At 42.8% G+C, this 21474-nt stretch overlaps 1 protein-coding gene and 1 pseudogene across 1 annotated transcript; one reads left to right on the forward strand and one right to left on the reverse strand.

Moving 5' to 3' along the window:
• Positions 1-4207: 4207 nt before the first annotated feature.
• On the reverse strand, positions 4208-14039 carry LOC148351331 (potassium channel, subfamily K, member 16-like). Its single transcript, XM_088354867.1, has 5 exons — positions 13827-14039; positions 11054-11168; positions 10786-10976; positions 7517-7679; positions 4208-4467 (listed from the first exon to the last, which is right to left on the reverse strand). Exons 1-5 carry the CDS (start codon positions 14037-14039, stop codon positions 4274-4276), a joined length of 876 nt encoding a protein of 291 aa, XP_088210993.1. The 3' UTR covers positions 4208-4273.
• Positions 14040-19550: 5511 nt separating this feature from the next.
• On the forward strand, positions 19551-19693 carry LOC148351332 (U2 spliceosomal RNA; annotated as a pseudogene).
• Positions 19694-21474: the final 1781 nt, after the last annotated feature.

A 21474-nucleotide genomic window follows, 5' to 3' on the forward strand; every position in this document is an offset into this window, starting at 1 on the left:
TTTCTGAACAGTTAAGGACCGCGGGGTGGGTAGAGACGCCTAATTAAAAAGAATTACCGTATTTTCCGCACTATAGGGCGCACCGGGTTATAGGGCGCACCCCCAAAAAATAGTTTTTGGTCCTATATCTTCCATAGATAAGGCGCACCGGATTATAAGGCGCTACAATGGGAACGTCGACAAAACAGTCAGATGATTCAGTCAAACTGATTACCCCCTTAATATTCCCAAAGCTTGCAAAGAAGCAAATACGTGTTGTAGACACGTGCGGATGCGGTGTCCGTACGATGTCACTTAAATGCGTCATTTCAAATATCATTCGGAAGGTTGAAGTCTTGGGATTCAAGAAATGCCAAACATTTCTATGTTTCTATTTTCTTTTTCGCTCACAACTTTACTGTGCATATGACAATAAACACTTGGAATTGAGTTTAATTAACCAACTCATCACAGCAACATCAAGATACCGGGAAAATATAAAGCCGCATAACTCACCTAAGTTCTCACGTTCAATAATGATCCGCAATCATGGTCTTCTTACAACCGTGAGTGAAGTAAATCCAGGAGAGTAGAATATTTACAAATACAGACTAATGAAACATGTTTCTTTATGGCGTACTTTAGCAAGCTTGCTACGCCATTGCTAAACTCGGCCGATTGCAGGGTTTGTTTTGGCCATCTAGCCAATCCGAGGCTCCGAATAACTTCAGCCAATAGCGATCGATTTAACGGATGATTGACACATCTTTTTCGGCCAATTGCAAGGTTTGTTTTGGCCCTCTAGCCAATCTGAGGCTCCGAATAACTTCAGCCAATAGTGATCGATTCAAATGATGATTGACACATTGGTTAGCCAATGAAACGCCGGTATATAAATCCCTAGCATACACCGCGGACTACTCCACGTTCGGGGTAAAATCGAGTCGGCGGCTGTTGAGTAAGTTGCGAGACCTTGCGAATTTAATATTGAGCCATATATAAGGCGCACTCTGTTATAAGGCGCATGGTCAGCTTTTGAAAAAAAATAATACTTTTAGGTGCGCCTTATAGTGCGGAAAATACGGTAGTTAAGTTCTACATAGGGGCAGCACGGCGGTGCAGTGGTTAGCGCGTGTGCGGCACAGTTCTGAGGTCGTGGGAACCTCCTGCCTGGGTTCAAATCCAGCTACCGGCCTTACTGTGCGGAGTTTGTATGTTCTCCCCGTGCTTGCGTGGGTTTCCTCCGGGCACTCCGTTTTCCTCCCACATTCCAAAGACATGCATTTCAGGTGAATTGGCCAGTCCAAATTGTCCCTAGTTGTGACTGAGCGAGTGAGTTGTCTGTCCACGTGTGCCCTGCGATTGGCTGGCACCCAGTTCAGGGTGTCGCCTGCCCACTGCCCGGAGATGGCTGGGATGGGCTCCAGCCCCCCCGCGACCCTAATAAGGATAAGCGGTACAGCTAATGAGATGAGATGAGAAGTTCTACCTAAGGGTGACGGAGCCCTCTGAAAAACAGTTAAATTCAATGGGCGGCGGTGTCCCCTGTGGAAATTGTGTAAAAATAAACCGATCAAAATAAACCGCATGCCTTCCGAAAAAAAAAAAAATGTGCACGTTTAAATTTAAAACAAATTTAATTAGAAAATCGTTTGTCTGGGCCCTGTGTATGTCTTAATTATTGCCTTATGAATTGTTTTTTCAAACTTTCCCATAAACTTTTTCTTCCAATGTCTTATATGTAATGTCATTTACGTTGGAAAAAACGACTCAAACAATGTACTCCAAAGAGGCGCAAATCACTTTTAAAAATGGCGAAGATTAAAAAAGTGATGTTTTAAGAGGAATTGATAGAACATATCGTAAGCAGTCGAAAAAATTGGCTTTTTGAGAAATTGGTGTTCAACACGGACGGTGCGCAACATAGGGAGCGCAGGCCACAGACGGCCCTGGAGATTTTTTTTTCCGGTCCATTTTTTTTTTCCATTAATTGAAAATCGATAAATTAAAGAGTGAGAAGTTTAGGGAAAATATGAGTGAGTGATTTTAGATGTGTTAAATCAAGAAAAAGATAGAATAATACAGAAAATGCTTAAATATTCCTGTTTACAGTTCAAAATTGGAAAATTAAGGACTGGGAAAACTAGGAAAAATCTGATTGAGTGAATTGGAATAGATTAATTTGAGATAAAGGCATTTTTATACAAAAATAGTTCTGTATTTCTCAGATTCCTATACTATGAAATCAACTTGTTTAACCGTTTTCTCTAGTTTAAATACGCAAGTAATCATCACACACACACACACATAGTCACGTTTCAAAGATCCATATTTTCAGTCTAATTCCATTGTTTTTAATACGTTTTCAATGTTTTTCCGTTGTATGAAATGTAATACGCATGCGCGTCTTCATTGTAGTCACTGCGCATGCGTGACCTTTCAATAAATACGTCTGCTGACCAAGGAAGATGGCTGCCGTGCCGGGCTCCTACATTTGCGCAGTAGATTTAAACTTTTTAAATGCCTCTACTTGAATATTTTTGCCAGCAATGAGTTTATATCTTTATAAACTCTGACATTTTGCTGCCGAAACCGGGAATTGGTTGTTTTTTTTGAGCAGATTGTTGTGGATTGCATACGAACACATGGCATGCTTGGAGGAAAAACAAAATACGTCTGCCTACCCGAATGAAGTAGAACTTTTTAAATGCCTCTACTTGAATATTTTTGCCAGCAATGAGTTTATATCTATAAAAACTCCGACACAAACACACACTGACACAAACCCCACATAAAGCCTAACGTACTCTAAATAACACCGCGCAATTGGAAATGTCTAAATTTCAGGTAAAAATACGCTTTTTGCCGTGTGCTCACGTGCCAGCAGTGGCACGCGTGTCATAGGTTGCTGACCCCTGTTCTAATCAAATCAAATGTATTTGTAAAGCACCTTTCAGACAACAAATTGCCACTCAAAGTGCTGTATGAAAGCATTCTGCGGACAAAAAGTCAATGAAATACCTTCTCCCCTCCCCACACAACAACCCAGAACACATCAGACAGACACACACAATTGATGGAAAAAAAATGTGGTTATGACAAGGCACAGACCAACCATGTGAGGAAAGGGACCTGAGGGAATTGCCCGTCCACCGACACAGACATGCTCTGCCCACCCAATAAAGGGATTTCATGCTAAGGGCAGTCTAAAAAAATGAAAAAATACAAACAAATGAAGAAGAAGAAAATAGATATGAAAAGAAGAAGAAACAAAATATATATTTAGTATTTTTTAGTATTTCATAATTTTTTTTATTTGTTTGTTTCTTGTTGTTGTTGTTTTTTGTTTGTTTTTGTTTTGTGTTTTGTTGTTTCAGGGGCTTATATGTTGGGGAGGGCTGTTTCTTTAGGAATATTGAGAATATAGTATAATTGTATGATTAAGAAATGTTTACTATCTGTTTTTTCTTTGCAACGGGAGAAAACCAAAATCATGTACGATTTTCTGTTATGTTGTTGTGTTTTTGTCGGTCCAAAAAAATTATATTAGAAAAAAGAAAAAATGAAGAAGTATTGTCCATGTATTGTACACTCTATTGTGCTTTCTCTATTTCTCCTACTCTTTTTCCTTTTTTTTCCTCTCTCAACTTCTCTATTTCTCCATCTTTCCCTCTTTCTCCAGCTATTTCTCTTTTTTCTCACTCCCTATTTGTCTTTCTTTTTTTTCTCTCTCTCCTTTTCCCCCCCTTTCTATTCCTATTGGGCTTGCTCTCTCTCTCTCTACTGTGCTCTATTTATTTCTGTCACTCTTTTTCCCTTTTTTGTCTCACTTAACTTTTGTCTCTCCCTCTTACTATGTATCCCTTGTTCTCTCTCTCTCTTTATCTCTGTCATTCCTTCTCTCTCTTTTTCGCCTCTCTTTCTTTTGCTCGTTCTCTTAAATCAATGAGTCTGGTCCCGTGAATTTTTTTGTCAAGCATTTGGCCTCAAATGGTAAATGGTCTGCATTTACCAATAGCGGTGATGCAAGGCGCCAACCTGCTTATTGGGGGCATTAGGAATTCAGTGTCTTGCCCAAGGACTCTCCGACATATAACACGGAGGAGCCGGGATTCGAACCTGCGATCTCTTGATCCCAAGCAGGCGCTCTGCCTCCTGAGCTAATGCCGCCCTCAAATTCAAATGGTTTTGCGTCCGAACAGACAAAAGTAATTCATGGTCCGGAAAATATAGTACCCTAAAATCCATTTTACCACACCAACATTCCAACTTAGCATAAAATCAAGAAATGTCGTCATATCTTGGGAGTGTCCTCCATTTTATTGTCCGACACGTTTTCTTCCTCTTCTTGCTTTTTTAAGCCGATGACGTGCACCATTATTCGCGATCCCAAGCTGAGAATTAAAGCAAGCCAGGCCAAAGCGAAGATGATCCAAATCCCGGCCAAGCTGCGGTATAGAGAGATGTACTCCTTGCCTGGGTCGGTTCCTGCCAAGGGACAAGTCTGTTTACTCACTTCAAAATAAACATCTCATACATAACATAACTCATATCATACACTATTCTTGGGGTGTATTTGTATTTATTGTATTTTCTTATTTTCTTTTCAGTCGTGTTGTAACAAACATCATATCACAAAACGGACAGATCCCCCTAAAACAGGGGTCAGGAACCTTTTTGACCCAAAGAGCCATAAAAGCAAAAAATGTTTTGAAAATAAATTGAGAGAGCAACATCACATATTTTCAGACAAAATTTAAAAAAAACTGCCAAACACGCTCTCTAGACAAAAGCTAATTCTTCAGCATATTTCTTTTCACTGTATGTCATTTGATGATTTAATCAAATGTATGAAATGATAATAATGCCAAATCCTGTGTCCCATTTTAATGTAAATATGCCATTTACAATTTGTCTTCCACCTTCAGTTAAGAGTGTTGAGGCAATTTTTTCCCATGAAATTTGTCCTTAATAATGGTTTCAAAACAATGTGCATGCAAAGTTCTTTTGTACAAATGTCACAAAAATGTCGCAAACGATAAGAATATCGTGATATTCACTTTCGGTGTAGACTGCACTGAGCGAAAGAGAAAGAAGGAAGTGCCTTGCGCTGTGTGCAGGGATCCGCCTACCTGTACTGCTCACCCAATCAAAGTCGTTTGCCAGCGTTTTTACTTATCAGTTTAAATGGTTTCTTATCAAACTTCTGCATTAAGTTGCTTCGGCTTTATATGGACCAAAATCGGGATGAAATCACTTGACTTTGGAACGCCACAGAGAGATGTGCAATAGTTACATTTTATTTCGGAGCCATACGTTCTCATGAAAAGAGCCATATATATATGTTCCCTACCCCCGCCCTAAAAGGAAAAAAATTAATGACAGGTTGAAGACAAAGGCTTATCCGCCCCCTTTAAATGAATTAAAAATCGACCACACCATTGGATCGTGATATTTATGGTGTTTTTAATGTTCCAAGAAATTATCTTTTACATCATTCTCTTCGTCACTCTCTAACAAGAAGATAATGTGAAAACTTGTGACAAACACGAATTTTCTTGAGAAAATGTTAAAATTAAAAGTAGGATTGGACGTGCACCAAGAGTGAACCACGAGAGCCTGACCAGACCAGGTGAGCGCCCACCCAGCCCCCCTTCCATCGCTATTTGCAGCTCAGATGACAACTGCCTAATCAAGTGTATTCTCCAGTGTCGTCTGTTTGGTGCGAAACCTTAATGACTTCTCGGGTTTACTCACACCTTTGTTGCTCTGATAAGCATTCTGTATTTACAGGTTAAGCATTTTATCTTTTTGGGAGCCCAGTTCACGCTCAGCACAAAGACTTCCAAAGGCCCTGCACCCACATCCCGTGTCACATTCCAATCTCACTCCGAAAGAAAACAAGGTTCTTTAACCTTGTCCTCAATTTTGTTTACATACTTTACAGCTTTTGTTAGTGTTTATAAAGTAGCTATCTTGTCAACGTCCTTGAAACAAACATGCACAAGTGAGGTTTATCATGACTTGGATAATAAGCATTTAAATGAATGATGTCAGTTTTATTATTTTATGATTGACTATCTTGAGGATATGCAGTCAAACAGTTTAGCTAATTAGAGTAGCTATAAAACTGATCTTACTTTGAGCTAGACGAGTGCCAAGGGTATCACATTTGTGGGTGTGACTAACTTTCAGAATGGTCAGAAAAACATAACTTCATGTGAAACTCGACAGTTTATTCTTGCTCTAAGAAATGAAGGCTGTTCCATGCGTGATCTTGCCAAAATAGTTAAGTTCTCCCACAACGGTGTGTACTACTCGCTTCAGAGAACAACATAAACGGAATCTCACCAAAGTAAAAAGAGAAGTGGGAGGCACAACCAAGCATGAGGACAAGTACGTTAGAGTCCCAAGTATGAGAAATAGATGCAGACCCTCAACTAGCAGCTTGTTTGAATGCAGGAAGAGTTCGGAGAAGACAAGGAAGAGGACTTAGTCATTATTCCATTTGTCCCAATTAAAGACATTTTGGCAAAAATCCATGAAGTCTCAGAATTTGTGGAAAGGAATCACCCGGAGAAGAGTGTTGACAAATCGGGCTATTGCTCAACATGATGACGTCTGCCTTGTGCAATTCCGACGGATAATCCAAAGCCGGACAAAAATAACTTCATTGGATTTGTTTTTCAAGAAACGCCAGGCAAAATACACTGCTGATGGCCAGTAAAGAAAGCAGCGCATTTAAAAATAAATTAACATTTTAATTATTTCCTTTACTATATGTTTTTTTTACATTACATGCCACTCGTTTTATGTTTATTGTGTGGTAATCTAATTTTAATATGAATTTGTTTCATGTTCTGATGCTCTTTTATAATTTATTTTCAAAATGTCATACTTTTACGGGGGGGCAGCACGGCGGCGCAGTGGTAAGCGCGAGTGCGGCACAGTTCTGAGGTTGTGGGAACCTCCTGAGTGGGTTCAAATCCATCTCCCGGCCTTACTGTGCGGAGTTTGTATGTTCTCCCCGTGCTTGCGTGGGTTTCCTCCGGGCACTCCGGATTCCTCCCACATTCCAAAAACATGCATTTCAGGTTCAAATTGTCCCTAGGTGTGACTGAGCGAGTGAGTTGTCTGTCCCCGTGTGACCTGTGATTGGCTGGCAACCAGTCCAGGGTGTCCCCTGCCCACTGCCCGATGATTGCTGGGATGGGCTCCAGCATCGCCGCGTCCCTACTGAGGATAAGCGGTGCAGCTGATGAGATGAGATGAGATACTTTTGCGGGGTTTGGAACATTTGTGCATTTACATTACCAAGGCGTGTCTACTTACAAATGTTTCAGGTTAAGAAGCTACACCCGGAATGATTTTCAAATCATAAGTAGACGTACCATTATAGGTTCTTTCACTGGCAACAAGTTACTTTTATTACAGAGTCATTCGGGACTAACTCATTACTTTTTGAAACAAGTACTGAGTAACTATAACTAGTTACTTTTAATTACCCCACACTGCTCGTTGCGCACTCTGCACTTACCTACAACATAATCTCCAAAGCCAATGGTGCTAAGGGTAATGAAAGCAAAGTAGAAACTCTTGCCAAAACTCCATCCTTCCACGTAACTGAAGAGCAGAGGCGGGATGACCAAGAATAGCAGGCTGCCAGTGATGAAGAAGGAGCTCACAGCTAGCACCTCCACCTTCACACAGGCAACATAGAGGCACAACCAAGTCAACCACATGTGTCAAACTCATAGCCCACAGGCCAAATGTGGTTTGAACACCCTAGTATTTTGCTATTTCTCCCACTTAAAAATCATGGAGGGGTCTGAAATTTCCATCGTAGGTGCATGTCCTCTGTGAGAGAGATAAACTAAAAATAAAATCCAGACATAGCAATGCATGATTTTTTAACAATTTATTTGTGTGATAAAGCTTCAAATAAGTATTTGAACACATGTGTATCATCTAGAAAACTGACCCTGAAAGATCTGTTAGTCCGCCCATTAGAAGACCACCTGCACTCCATGTGTCATCCTGAATCAGATGCACTTGTTTGAGGTTGTTAGCTAGTTGTTAACTTGTAACATGGCGAAGACCAAAAAGCTGTCCAAAGACACCAGAGACAAAATTGTGCACAAGGCTGGAAAGTGCTACGGAGCTATTGCTAAGCAGCTTGGTGAAAAAAGGTCCACTGTTGGAGCAATCATTAGAAAATGGATAAAGGTAAACATGACCCATCCGAAATATAATCTCATGGGGTCTCAATGATTCCAAGAAAGGTGAGGAATCAGCCTGGAACTATATGACATGAGGTCAATGACCTGAAAAGAGCTGGGACCACCAGTTCCAAAGTTACTGTAGGTAATACACTCATGATTTGAAATAATGCATAGCATGAAAGGTTCCCCTGCTTAGGGCCCGGTCACACAGCCTTTTGCGTCTGTATCGCGGGTAAAATTTTGCGATTATTATTTTTTTGCCCGTGGGTGCCCGCGGTAGAAAATGCGCAAAATTGGCCAACCCGCTGTTCATCCGTGGTATGCCCGCAAAACAGACGCCGGCGACTGCTCCGCTTCCTCATCGCGTCAGTTCCACGTCATTTCCGCGTGTGGACCACGGGTATAAAAGCTGCCGAGCCGGGCTGTAGAAATCATAACCGCTCAAGACACAGTCCCGTGAAGATCAAGATTTCAAGCTATGGCACCCAAGAAGAAGCCAATATGTTATTATTGTAATAGTTTTTCATTTTTATTTTATCATCTTGTTATGAAATTAAAAGAAATGTCAAGAAATAAAAATGGATTAAGACGAGGTCACTACGGTGACGGGGATCCATGTTCACCCCTTGACGTCTCGAGCACAACTGACGTGTGCTCGGCAAATCGCGCTGTATATACGCGGAGAAAGGCGTTTGACCGTCACACGCGTTACACACGCTGATTCACGTGATAACACCGCGATACAGGCGCAGAACAAACTATGCTATGACCGTGCTCCACCCGCGATTACCCGCTAAAATTACGCGTCCTACCCGCGTGTAACCACGCCCTGGCCGCGGCCATAGCACGTCGTTCCGCGTCTGTACCGCGTCATTTCCTCGTGTGTACCACGTGTGCCGCCCGCGGTTACCCGTGGTCTAAAGTTTTGAGCAGTGCAAAACTTTTTCGCGCGGCCAACCGCGTGTGAATTTCTTGCCGCGTGTAAAGCACGGCTGTATCTCGTCTGTATCACGATCTCAAAGCATTCAACAGCGTCTGCTTCACGGGCAGAAATTTCTGGCCGTGATTCAGCCTCGATGCGCCCGTGAAAGGCTGTGTGACCGGGCCCTTAAACCAGCACATGTCAAGGCCCGTCTTGTGTTTGAATACGACCATTTGGATGATACACAGGAGTCAAGGGGAGAACGTTTTGTGTCAGATAAGGCCAAAATGGAAACCTATGGTCATAATTCTACTCAGCGTGTTTGGAGGAAAAAGAACACCATCTCTACTCCGAAGCATAGTGGTGGTAGCATCATGCTTTGGGGGTGTTTTTTCTGCACATGGAACAGGACGAATGCACTGCTTTAAAGAGAGGATGACTGCGGCCGTGTATTGTGAGATTTTGGGGAACAACCTCCTTCCCTCAGTCAGAGCGTTGAAAATGGCCGGGTATTCCAACACGACAATAACCCAAAGCACACAGCTATGAAAACCAAGGAGTGGCTCCGTAAGAAGCATTTCAAGGTTCTAGCATGGCCCAGCCAGTCTCCAGACCTGAACCCAATCGATAATCTTTGGAGGAAGCTCAAACTCCGTGTTTCTCAGCAACAGCCCAGAAACTTGACTGATCTAGATAAGATCTGTGTGGAGAAGTGGGCCAAGATCCCTCATGCTGTGTGTGCAAACCTGATGAAAAACTACAGGAAAGGTTCGTCCTCTGTAATAGCAAACAAAGGCTACTGTACCAAATATTAACATTCACTTTTCTAGGTGTCCAAATACTTGTTTGCAGCTGTATAACACAAATTAATCATAAAAAAAAATTATGCATTGTTATTTCTGGATCTTTCTTACAGTGGACATGCACCCAAGATGAAGATTTCAGACCCTTCCATGATTTCTAAGTGGGAGAAATAGCTAAATAGCAGGGTGTTCAAATAATTATTTTCTTCACTGGATATATCCATCCATCCATCAATTATCTGCACCGATTATCCTCAGTAGAGTAGTGGGGGTGCTGGAGCCCATCCCAGCCCTCTCCGGGCAGTGAGCAGGGGACACCCTGAACTGGTTGCCAGCCAGTTGCAGGGCACACAGGGACAGACAATTCGCTCGCTCATTCACACCTAGGGACAATTTTAACCAGCTAATTAACCTGACATGCATGTTTTTGGAATGTGGGAGGAAACCGGAGTGCCCGGAGGAAACCCACGGGGAGAACATGCAAACTCCGCACAGAAAGATAGGTAGCTGGATATATATATATATATATATATATATATATATATATATATATATATATATATATATATATATATATATATATATATATATATATATACATATATATATATATATATATATATATATATATATACATATATATATATATATATATATTTTTTTTTTTTTTTAATTCCATGCACCTTGTAGTCCAGTGCACCTTACTTCGCAGATTTTCACTTTTTGCGGGTGGTTTTGCTCCCCATTAAACGGGTCTAAAAAAGAATAATTAAAAAAAAAATTTTTTTGGAAGGCGCGCCACTACTTCGCGGATTTTCACTTATCGCGGGTGGTTTTGGTCCCCATTAACCGCGATAACCGAGGTCTTACTGTATTTAGTTACCTGGTGGGGCACCACTGAGACCATGCCCCTTTCCAGACGACCTAGATGAAGAGTGAGGCACTTGCCCAACTGTTTGAGGAAGGCAAGATTGAGCGGGATGCCGCACAGTGCGTAAAAAACACAAAAGACTTGGCCGGACACTGTGCTTGGGGACAGGTTGCCGTAACCTGTTCAAGAAAAAGTCAGAGGAATCAGTTTGACCCTCGAGTCCCCCATTCAAACTGTCCGGCTGTTGTGCTCTCACCTATTGTTGTGACCACCGTGCCAGCAAAAAAGAAGGCACTGCTGAAATCCCAATTACTGGGGTTCGTTGAGTTTCCTGAGGGATTCACGCCTCTTTCCCAGGCGTCTAAAATTACCTGTGAATGGACAAGATAGGAACATAGTGTTTCAGTGGAACCTCGCTAGTTCGCGGTTCCACTTTTGCGGGTTCAGAGCTTCGCGGGTCAAAAAAATATACCTTACCTTCTCAATAAAAGCATTTATTGACTTGACGCCATTGAGCGCGAGCTTATGTCAACTGAGGACACGGTGTGGACACTCTTATTGTGAAGGGGAGGGGGAGGCCCTGACACAATGCTTAGTCATGGTGAGTTACCGCTTCGCTCACCTCCCCCCCTCCTTTAACTCCTCCCACCTCACCTCCTTCTTATGTGGGGCTGTTTATCGTGGAGGAACTCGGCGACGCGACCTAAGTATATTCTCTTCTGTCACATTTAATCTCAAGTTTGACTTTATTATACCAAAAGCGAGCGGTTGTTTGTACTATCTAAACACGGCTAATTGTGTGTGGTTTCGCTTATTTGTTGTAAAAGCCGTTCGATGCCGCCAGCTAAAGTATGTTGTTATTGTCAGAAGGTAGCTCTTTCACTTTTATTAAAATGAACACGGACCATTTTTTTAACTGTTGTTTCCCAAAACGCTTCAAACACTCATCAAATATCACATTTTCACTGTTTTTATTTTCAATATGTAACCGGTAGTGTTCACAAGCGAAATAAACTGTGATTGCTGCATGTGGTTGAGAGCGGTTAATACAATCATACTGAATGGTTCGTAGTGGTTTCGCCGCAGTCCTATTCTGTGTACATACAACATATTTTACAGTTTTTTTTTTGTTTTTTATAACATGAATCTCTCTCTCTCTTTCTCTCTACCCGTATTCTATATGGTGTACTGTATACAGGGGGGTATACTGTATAACTGTATATGTTTTTTTTAAGCATTTTTGAAGGGGCGCCGCTACTTCATGGAATTTCAGTTTTCGCGGGTGGTCTTGGTCCCCATTAACCGCGATAACCGAGGGATTACTGTACTGTCTTTCAAAGTTCATTATTTGAACAGGGCCTTAAACTCGTGGCCCCCAGGATGATAGTTGGAGGCCCTGGCCTGAATTTAAAAGTTAAAGGGACAGTGTTTATTTTTTTCCCGCCGACGATATGTCTCCGTATACTGTCTTGCCACCGAAAACGAGTGCTAAAAGCACAAAGTAGTAAGACAAAATACGGAGACTCAAAGTGAACGAAATGCAACTTGTTACTTTTGAAAAGGAGGGAAACAAACTCAAGGAAAGGAAAGGAAAATAAAAAAATTTAAAAACGAAAGGAAACAAAAAGAAAATTATACTTTTTCCCCTCCCCCAAATTTTGTTTTTTCTCTTTAATTCCTTTCTTTTCTTTCTTTCTTTTTTTCTTTCTTGTTCTTCACTATTCTTTTTTGCTTACTTTGCCCCTACTTTTCTTTTTATTCCCGTTTTCCTGTTGTGCCTCTCTTCCTCCCTATTTTCAATTAATTTTACTCACCTTTTTGTCATTCTTTGAGAAAAGCTGGGTAAAAGTGGGAAGGAAAGGTGTGCTTTTTGGTCACTTTCAGTCTCTGAGGTTTGTAGTCTTCCTTGGACTAATTTTTGGTTGCACTACACATTACAGCGACATCTAGTGGACAAATAGAAAACACTTTCCCTTTCTGAACAGCAAAATGTTTTCATCAGCCCAGTTTTTGTGGAAAACCACATTTGGCCCAATCTCACCCAGACCCTAGCTTCAGCGGCCCCTAATTAAGTTTGAGACCCCGGGTTTAAATAGACAGTGTTTATTATTAAGCAATTTCTAGACATAAAAAAAAACGTAATCATCAAGTTTTGAGTTCAATATATTTGTATTTATTTTACATCAGATAAGCCTAACATGCCGGCACAGCTGCGAGGTAGTTAGCGTGCAGCCCCACAGTGCGGAGATTTAGGGTCCGCAGCCCACATTAGCCTATAAGGGCCTGTATTGATAAAAGGGAGATCGGCTTATTTAGGTCCGAATATCTTTAGCCAAATTCAAATGATGATTGACGCATTGATTAGGCAATGGAATCTGAACAGAGCGATACTCGGAAATTCACTGTGTATTCAAAAGCGACCCTAAAATAAACATACGCAACGCCTTTCCCAGTTTCATTTCTACTTACCATTATTACGCACTAGTGTGCACAATGATTAATTTGACTTCTGGACAGAGAATTAAAACATTTACCTTTTCCCTTTCAAAATGTTTAAAAAATTGGCCAAAGTAAATACATAATTGAGTTTTAAGAGCTGTAAACTTGTCGTCTCCAAATGGCCACTTTGGGAAACGATTAGACCTACCCTTAGAAAAATGTGTAAAACATAATGGTTAGTTTTTAAGATTGTCATCAAGATTAAAAAGGTATCAGGCAAGGCCTCAAGCTATTGTCACAATACTTTCCCAGCTAAAAAAAATCGTGTGAAAATAAAAACTTTCTATTTCTTTGTGTTCCAACTCACATGACTAAATATTAGTAGCACTGGCAGTGATTATTTCAGTTTGGGACAAAATTTCAGGGTGTTACTTTTCAAAAGAGACGAAAACGTCCAAATTCCCCAAGACGTTCAGGAACAGCATTCAATTTACAATTGGCACGTCTTGGATTGGGATTTTTGGCGAATTTTACAGCAACGATAAGGGGTTGATTCTTTCACTGGCTTACAAAATAAAATCAGGACAGACCTGAACAAATTTCTCCAAAGCCGGCCCATCCAGGCAGGTGTAATTGGCCAAAAAATGCAACTTTTCCAGCTGGAAGTGGTTGCGGTTGTTGCTCTCGGCTTCTCGCTCCAAAATCTGGAAAATGATTGCACCAAAAAGCAGGTAGCAGAGGTGGGCCAGCGCCAAAAGGACCGTCCAGCTCACTTTCACACGGACTAGTTGGATCCTCGCCATCAAACACTGGCACGCTGGATGTTAAGTAGATCTAGAATCCAATCCTAAAGATCGGGAGCGGAAGCAGAATATCTGCACCTTTGGAGAGAGAAAATGGAGACTGATGATGCCATCATTGGTGGAAAAAAACCCTTTTCTAGTATCAGTATATTGAATACAAGTGCTGTCTTTGTTAAAGCTGTGAGCAGTGCCATCCAAAGTAGAAGCATCCACACTTGCTGCTCTTTCTCTGATTGGTCAAAAACGTGCGGGGAACTGATTTATGGGAGCCCCGGTGATGACTAAATGCCTATCTTCCATTGGGCCGACATCTGGTCACACACACATAGCATTTCAACCGTTGCTGCTAATAAGGATCATGTCTATTGAACAAAAGTTAATAATTCACCAGACTGCTGCTGGGCAATGAAGCAGTTCAGTAGAGCCGCCAGGGCCCAGTTAAGCGAAAACACACAACAGATAATGCCCGTGGGTGATTTAACACAGAGTGGATATTTATCCTGACAATTTGAGATATCAAAATGTTTGAAAAGGCATCAGTGTGATCTATTGGTCCAGTTGCCTTGCTTTTGTGTGCAGGTAGCATTGTAGTGGTGGCGCAGAAGTGTTATGTGACTGACCGGAGATCAGCGCTGGTTGGAGACCATATTTAGACCCAAACCAGTAATGTAAAACCCTTGCTTTTTTTTCTTGACAATTATACAATTAAATTCTCCTCAGACACGAAAACCATATAACATATTATTTTTAAAAGCCCAAGCATTCTTATAATACAGAACAGTACAGAACTGTATACTGTACTTGAAAGCGGAGCGGAGAAGGCGGGGTAGACAGCCTCCGCATAGCAGGCAAGGAACTGGAGGCGGAGGCACATCCGGCATCAACATACACCAGCGGACCCGCTTGACGCGGGAGATGTGGACGTCGGATGGACCCTCATGGTGCCAGGCAGGTGAAGCCGAACCACAGACGGACACGGTGAATGGCCCTAGGTACCGGGGAGCCAACTTGCGAGATTCCACCCGGGGGGGAAGGTCCTTGGTGGACAACCAAGCCCTCTGGCCTCCCCGGTAGACAGGGGCGGGGCTCCCCGGCGATTGGCTCCAACGGAGTACGGGCTGCGTCAGCAGGGTGGCACGAGCTCGCGCCCAGGGGTGGAGACAGACAGGCGGTCTTTGCCTTACTGAAGACCTCCTGAAGCTGGTGGCAGCTTGGACAGATTCGGCGGTGAAGGAGTGGGCCCGTACCAGACAGAACCAGAGGCCGTGCTTGGCAGGTCTGGTGGGATTCAGCGCCCCACTGCAGAACCGCCAGTTGAAGTGAAGGGAGTACTGAACCAACAAGAACCAACAAGGGATAACCCAAGACAAGAGGCTGGCTAGTAGAGAGGATCAGGTGGAACTGGATCTTCTCAAGATGGTTCCCGGAAAGCCTCATTTTTACCGGTTAAGCAACGTGTGTCACTGTGCCCAGCAGGTGACCGTCTAGAGCTCGGGCAGGAACCGGGGATAGAAGGGGGGAAAGCTTCAACCCCATCCTCCGGGCTAAGGCCGTGTCCAGGATGTCCGGAACTAAGAAGGTGGGCCGGGAGCACAGGTCTTCCGGTCGCTGGCGTTCTGCCACTGACAGGGACGCACAATCCACCTCCATAGCCTCCGGTGGATCTTGTTTGATCGCAGGTGGTGGCTGGGATGCAGAGGTGGTGCCAACCCCACCGGGCGAGCATGGAACTGGACGGCTCTAGCGACCTCTCTCACGGCGTCGCCCCTGGACCCGACAATCGATGCGGGCCATCAGAGCAATCGCACCGTCGAGATGAGCAGGCGGGGCGTGGGAAACCAGTCCATCCTTTAGGTAATCGGACAGGCTGTGGAGGTAGGCATTAACCGGCGCCTCTGAGTTCCAGTTGCTCTGTCTGGCAAGTGTACGGAAGTAAATGGAGTAGTTGACGATGGTGCACTGTCCCTGCCGAATGCTCATGAGAGATCGAGACGCGTCAGACGATGATGAACCCGTGTCAAAAACTTTTATCATTTCCTGGGCAAGTAGATGAGATGAGGATCAGGCTAAAGCCCCCCGTTTGAACTCCGGCGTTCCCCAGAGCCAAGCCTTACCAGACAGGTGACTGATAGTGAACGCTACCTTGGCCGCCTCTGAGGCAAAGTTCCTGGGCTGCAGGTCAAAGACCAGCCGGCAGTTGATAAGGAAAGCCCTGATCTGAGCAGGGTCGCCGCTGAACTTCTTGGGACAGCCAACTCGAGGCTCAGCAAAACCCGTGGCGGACGAGTCCCTGGGCTGGACAGGCGGGGAAGGTGATGGTACGGCAGGAGCAGAATCCCCGGTGAGTGGGGCCGATGACGGCAGCTGACGTAAAAGGAGCTCTGTGAGCACAGCCATTTGCTCATGCTGATGCTGAAGCAGCTGTTGTTGCTTTTGGACTTGTAGCAGAAGGGCGGAGACGTCATCCGAAATCTGTCGGACATCCCCCGTAGTCAATTTTAAATGCTGCAGGACGGAGGAAGCTTTCGTCTCGCCCCGAACAGCGCTTTTGTGAACGTTCGCTGGGTCCATTTCTGGTCAGTCCGTACTGTCACGATCACTACAAGCAGTGGACCCAAACGCGTAACATTTAACACAATGCTTTATTGAGGGATCGGGGAGGTCAGGGTAAGAGAAAAAAATGATCTGGTGCTCGCTAGGCAGGAAGAGCGGGAAGCCCTCACGAACGAAGCGTGGTCGGAGATCGGAACCAGTCGGGTAGGCGGAACGGGAGAACAGAGTGCGGTCCGAGATCGGAATAAGTCGGGAAGCCGGGAGGGGAGAACGGAGCGTGGTCGGAGATCGAAACAAGTCTGGTAACCGGAGACGATTGGGTAGCCAGGGACAGGGGATCAAAACAGGAAACAGGGGACAAAATCGAGCAAGATACAGGAACAGGTCGGGAACAGACGGGAGCCAGAGTCAAAAATGCTTGCCTTGCATGTGTGGAGATTTGCTGAAGGACTGACAAGGAGTGAGTGGGAATGACATGCTTAAATAGGAGGAGGACCAATTAGGGAATGAGTGGCAGTGGGGCTGAAAGAGTGAGCACAGGTGAGGGCAATTGACAAATCATGACATAATCGCCATGAAGGAAAAGGGACCAGGCTTTCTTCAACTTCCTAGGGGTCGCATGGGCTGCCTTTCACACCCGAAGGGGGCTCCGTTAGTTCTTATAAGTACGCAAGAAAAGAAAAAAAGAATTTATTTCTGGCATGCTACGAAAATAACTCCTGATTATTTAAATGAGTTGATTTTCTTAAAACTGGGTTTATTGATCATTACTTTCATTATTGCTATCGAACTTCTTCCCCGTCCCTCTTTCCTAACACCGCGAGTGCTTGTGTTAACAATATGCTATAGTCGTTCATTTGATCACATTTTCTTTGTCATGCAAAAAAAGCTTTGTGTGTTAGAATCAAACCACATGAATGATTTATTTGTGTCGTTATCCATATCAATGAACTGAAAAATTGATGATTTAAGCTAAAAAAAAATAAGTATTGCTTACTTCATGATAAATGCTTGACGAAATAGGAGGCTATTTTGAACTTATTCGGATAAGAAACCGTGAGCACTACCTGCTGGCCGAATCGTTAACCACCGAATTAGATTCTGAATTGAACAAATATAATTCAAAGCAATTCCGACGCTTCCCTTCTTACGAACATTCGAGTTACAAACAAAGGTAAATACGAACATTTTTTTCGGGATGTCGAAAAATATCCACATATTACTGTAAATTAGATTTTGTATTGTGTGCACCTTTATCCGAGTAGAAGACAGTGCTGGAGCTCTTCTTTCCGCCGCGTGGCGCTGTGAGAGGTCACCCAGCATCCACCCCAAAGAAGAAATCCGGCTTCTACTTCCTGGTTTGTGTGTATACACACTGCACTGTATCTTTTGCCATTTTATTGTATGTCTCGCAAATCAATTCAATATGGTTGGTGTAAAGCTTAAAAAAGAAGACAGCCGTTTATTTTGAAGTTTAAGTGGAATAAGAAAGCTTGATGCGGTTGATAAAATGGTTGGATCGCTTTTTTTTGTCCACTTTTTACCAGGGAGGAGGAAGTCACATAACTCTTCCAAAAGTAAGTTAAACTTTATTTATCTTTATCTTTATAGTCAGGTCATATTTATTTGTATAGCCCTTAATGTTTATTTTTTTAGTACAAAACATTACAGGTTACTAATACAAGCCTTAAACATACCTATATAAACCTTAAACATACATTCCATACAAAATATTGCACTGGAGAAACTTTCGAACAAATTCAACTTACGAACGACCACGTTTGTAGGTAGGGCAGCGTCTCCATACATAATTCTTATATATTTAAACTTCCTATATTGAGTAAAATGCACACAAAAATTCCCCAAATCTTAAAAATAACCTTAATTATCTGCCAATGCAGTAGGACTTTTTAACATTTTACAGAGGGAAAAAAATCCTAAAATTGGCTAAATTATCTGCTAACGGGGCATTGCTTTTATACAATATTTGCACATTTTTTGTTGGAATGATGCATGATGGGAAATCCCCAGGCGGCAGACACATGCGCACAGTTGCATCAAACCGCTTGCTTCGTCTGCAACGAAAAAAACGATACCAAGATAGAGGCTTCCGCGGCAAACTCCTTTGACTTGATTAATTTGCCGTTTCGTGATAGTCGGTGTATACTGGATGGTACCTATCATTGACAAATTTGCAATTTTCCATACAGATTTCCTTGTACGTCGTACTAGTTTTAAAATGCATTAAAAACGTACTTTGCACGGCAAAACCGTACAAGTTGACAGGTATGTGACCCTAAAAGGTAAAATAGTAGATTTTGGTCGCTTCGAGTTTCCTAAGTTTTTATTCATTTTGACCTTTAATTTTTGTTGTAAATAATGGTTTCAGAACAAGGCGCAAGCAGTTGTTTTGTAAAAATGTCAGAATATTGCAGACAAAAAGTTTCCAGCTGTACAGTTTTGCCCTTCAGAGCAGTGGGCACATGCGAGAGAACAAGCGTAATGTGTGTGCAGAGATCCGCCCACCTCTACCGCGCACCAAATCAAATCTGTCCACTCCTACCGCTCACCCAATCAAGTTTTGGTCGCTTTAAGTTTCCTTAGTTTCCATTCTTTTATTTTTTTAGCACTCATTTTCAGTTGAAACACACCACAGTGACATCTAGCAGTCCAATAATACACGCTGTCATTTTTAAATTGAATATAAAAAACAAATCAATACAGTTTTTGTTAAGGTTTGGTGGTAGATGATGATGGACCCATGTTGGGGAATGGTAAATGGTCTGCATTTATATAGCGCTTTTCAAGTCAATGAAGCAGGAACTGAAGGCATGGGTGATCAAAAGGAAGGTATGTTCAGGACATCATTGCCGTATTCGACATGTTCCGGCTGCTTTTGCCTTTGTGTGTTTGGCCTGAGCAGGGTGACGATTCTGTTGCGGCTTTGATGCTAGGTCCTTAGCTTGGCCTTTGCCTTTTGTGTACTTTCTATGAAGTCACTATCTTTGATTTTTGCATTTCGGAGATGGAATATGAGCTTGCTCTGTCCACTCCACGCATCGGCCCGGTATTGCAGTACCTCCGGGAACGGTGCATTCGCAATGATCGCAGCAAGGCTTTTGGGCTAGGACCTTAGCTTGGCCTTTTGGCTGAGAGTAAGTGTACCGGCTCCTAGGCTTTGTAGTGTATTATGAACTGACCGATAACGGATAATGGATAATGAATAACGAAGATAGATCAATAACCCTTAAAAAACCCCATTTATTATCGAAAATCAAGACCAAAGTACCAAACACTCAACTAGGCAAAAACAACTTAAATGTCCCAACGAAAAATCAGAAACAAGAAACAAACAAACTTGACAATATTCAAACAATGATCGAAACTGAAAAAGGAAACTGTTAGGTAACAAAACTGACGTAGAGGTGGACACAAAATGACACAAGGACACAAAATGACTTGGCAGAATTAGCTGAACAAAACTGTCCTTTTAAAGGGTTTAGGATGATTGCGGACAGGTGTGATATAATTAGACACACCTGTGCCCAGTTCAAAACGCCAGTTGAGGCCCTCTGGTGGTTGAAGGTATGCCAGATCCTCAAAGTTTTACTCAAAAAACAATAAGTTTGGTACAGGAAGAAAAACTAATCAGTTAAAAGTGGCAAGATTTTTATTTTGGACAGAAAACTGAGTTGGCCAATTTAACGATTCACACACGGTACTTTAAAAAATAAATATGCACCCATTTTGAGGTTTATTGTAAATTTAGAAAGCATTTACTGCAAATATTGAGCATTACAAAGACCCTTAAAGTGGAATAGTATATCTTTACTTGTGAATTCTTAACCTATTCAACTAGGAAAACGGCTGTATTGTCATGTTTGTGTTACTCCATCTGTATGGTGTTCCTTGTTTTAAGATGGTGTCCCTGTGATATGTTAAACTTCCCTCGCCCAATTACTCTGTGACTGAATTATTTGTAACAAAATAGAGGAGCTGCTGAGGTTCTGGTCAGATGTGAATCAGGCCTTGAACCGATTGTATCTTCTTATGAGCTGAAATGAATGTCTCTTGTTTGTCTCTTATTGTGTGTTTTATTTAGAGATGTAAGGTGACAGACCTAACCACATTCTCACCCTCATTGGCATGTATTGACTACTAATTTGAGTTGTAAATTGATGCGTCCATTCTGTCTAAGAGCATGAAATTTAGGCTCTACTCTTGAGAAACAAGCAGCATATTCACAAAACAATGAGCATGAAAAAAGCTGCAAAAAAAAAAAGTAAGTCAGATGTCTTGCTTGAAGACGCTTCATCCTTGCTTTGAGGCAACTCTAGATGCAAATTGTGCAGCTGCCTTATCTGTCAAACAAATCAATGCAAAGCAATACAAAGAGATGGCTACTGCATGGTGCGCTTTTTCAGGGTTAAGGTTTCCAGCGAAAGCCTGATTCTTATGACCTGCAGATGCTGAGAGAGGCAGAGAATCAGTTTGGTGCTTCGAGTCGGCCGGATTCTGCTACCCTGGGATGGAATTCGCACCTGTCTCATCTCATCTCATCAGCTGCACCGCTTATCCTCAGCAGCGTCGCAGGGGTGCTGGAGCCCATCCCAGCAATCATCGGGCAGTGGGCAGGGGACACCCTGAACCGGTTGCCAGCCAATCGCAGGGCACACAGGGACAGACAACTCGCTCGCTCATTCACGCCTAGGGACAATTTGGACCCCCGCAAGCACGGGGAGAACATACAAACTCCGCACAGGAAGTCCGGTAGCTGGATTTGAACCCACACAGGAGGTTCCCAAGACCTTAGAACTGTGCCGCACACGCGCTAACCACTGCGCTGCCGTGCTGCCCTAGCGTCAATGTAGTAAAGTCAAAA

This window comes from Urocampus carinirostris, chromosome 15, assembly GCF_059441175.1.
Source record: "Urocampus carinirostris isolate Australia breed hairy pipefish chromosome 15, RoL_Ucar_1.0, whole genome shotgun sequence".
NCBI lineage: Eukaryota > Metazoa > Chordata > Actinopteri > Syngnathiformes > Syngnathidae > Urocampus > Urocampus carinirostris.

Excerpts from the sequence above, each read along its gene's own strand:
- LOC148351331 (XM_088354867.1), bottom strand. The coding sequence starts at position 14,039 with ATGGCGAGGATCCAACTAGTCCGTGTGAAAGTGAGCTGGACGGTCCTT. Across the intron at positions 11,169-13,826 it reads CTTTGGAGAAATTTGTTCAG|GTAATTTTAGACGCCTGGGA; the intron begins GTCTGTCCTGAT and ends GTCCATTCACAG. Across the intron at positions 4,468-7,516 it reads CTTTGGAGATTATGTTGTAG|GAACCGACCCAGGCAAGGAG; the intron begins GTAAGTGCAGAG and ends GTCCCTTGGCAG.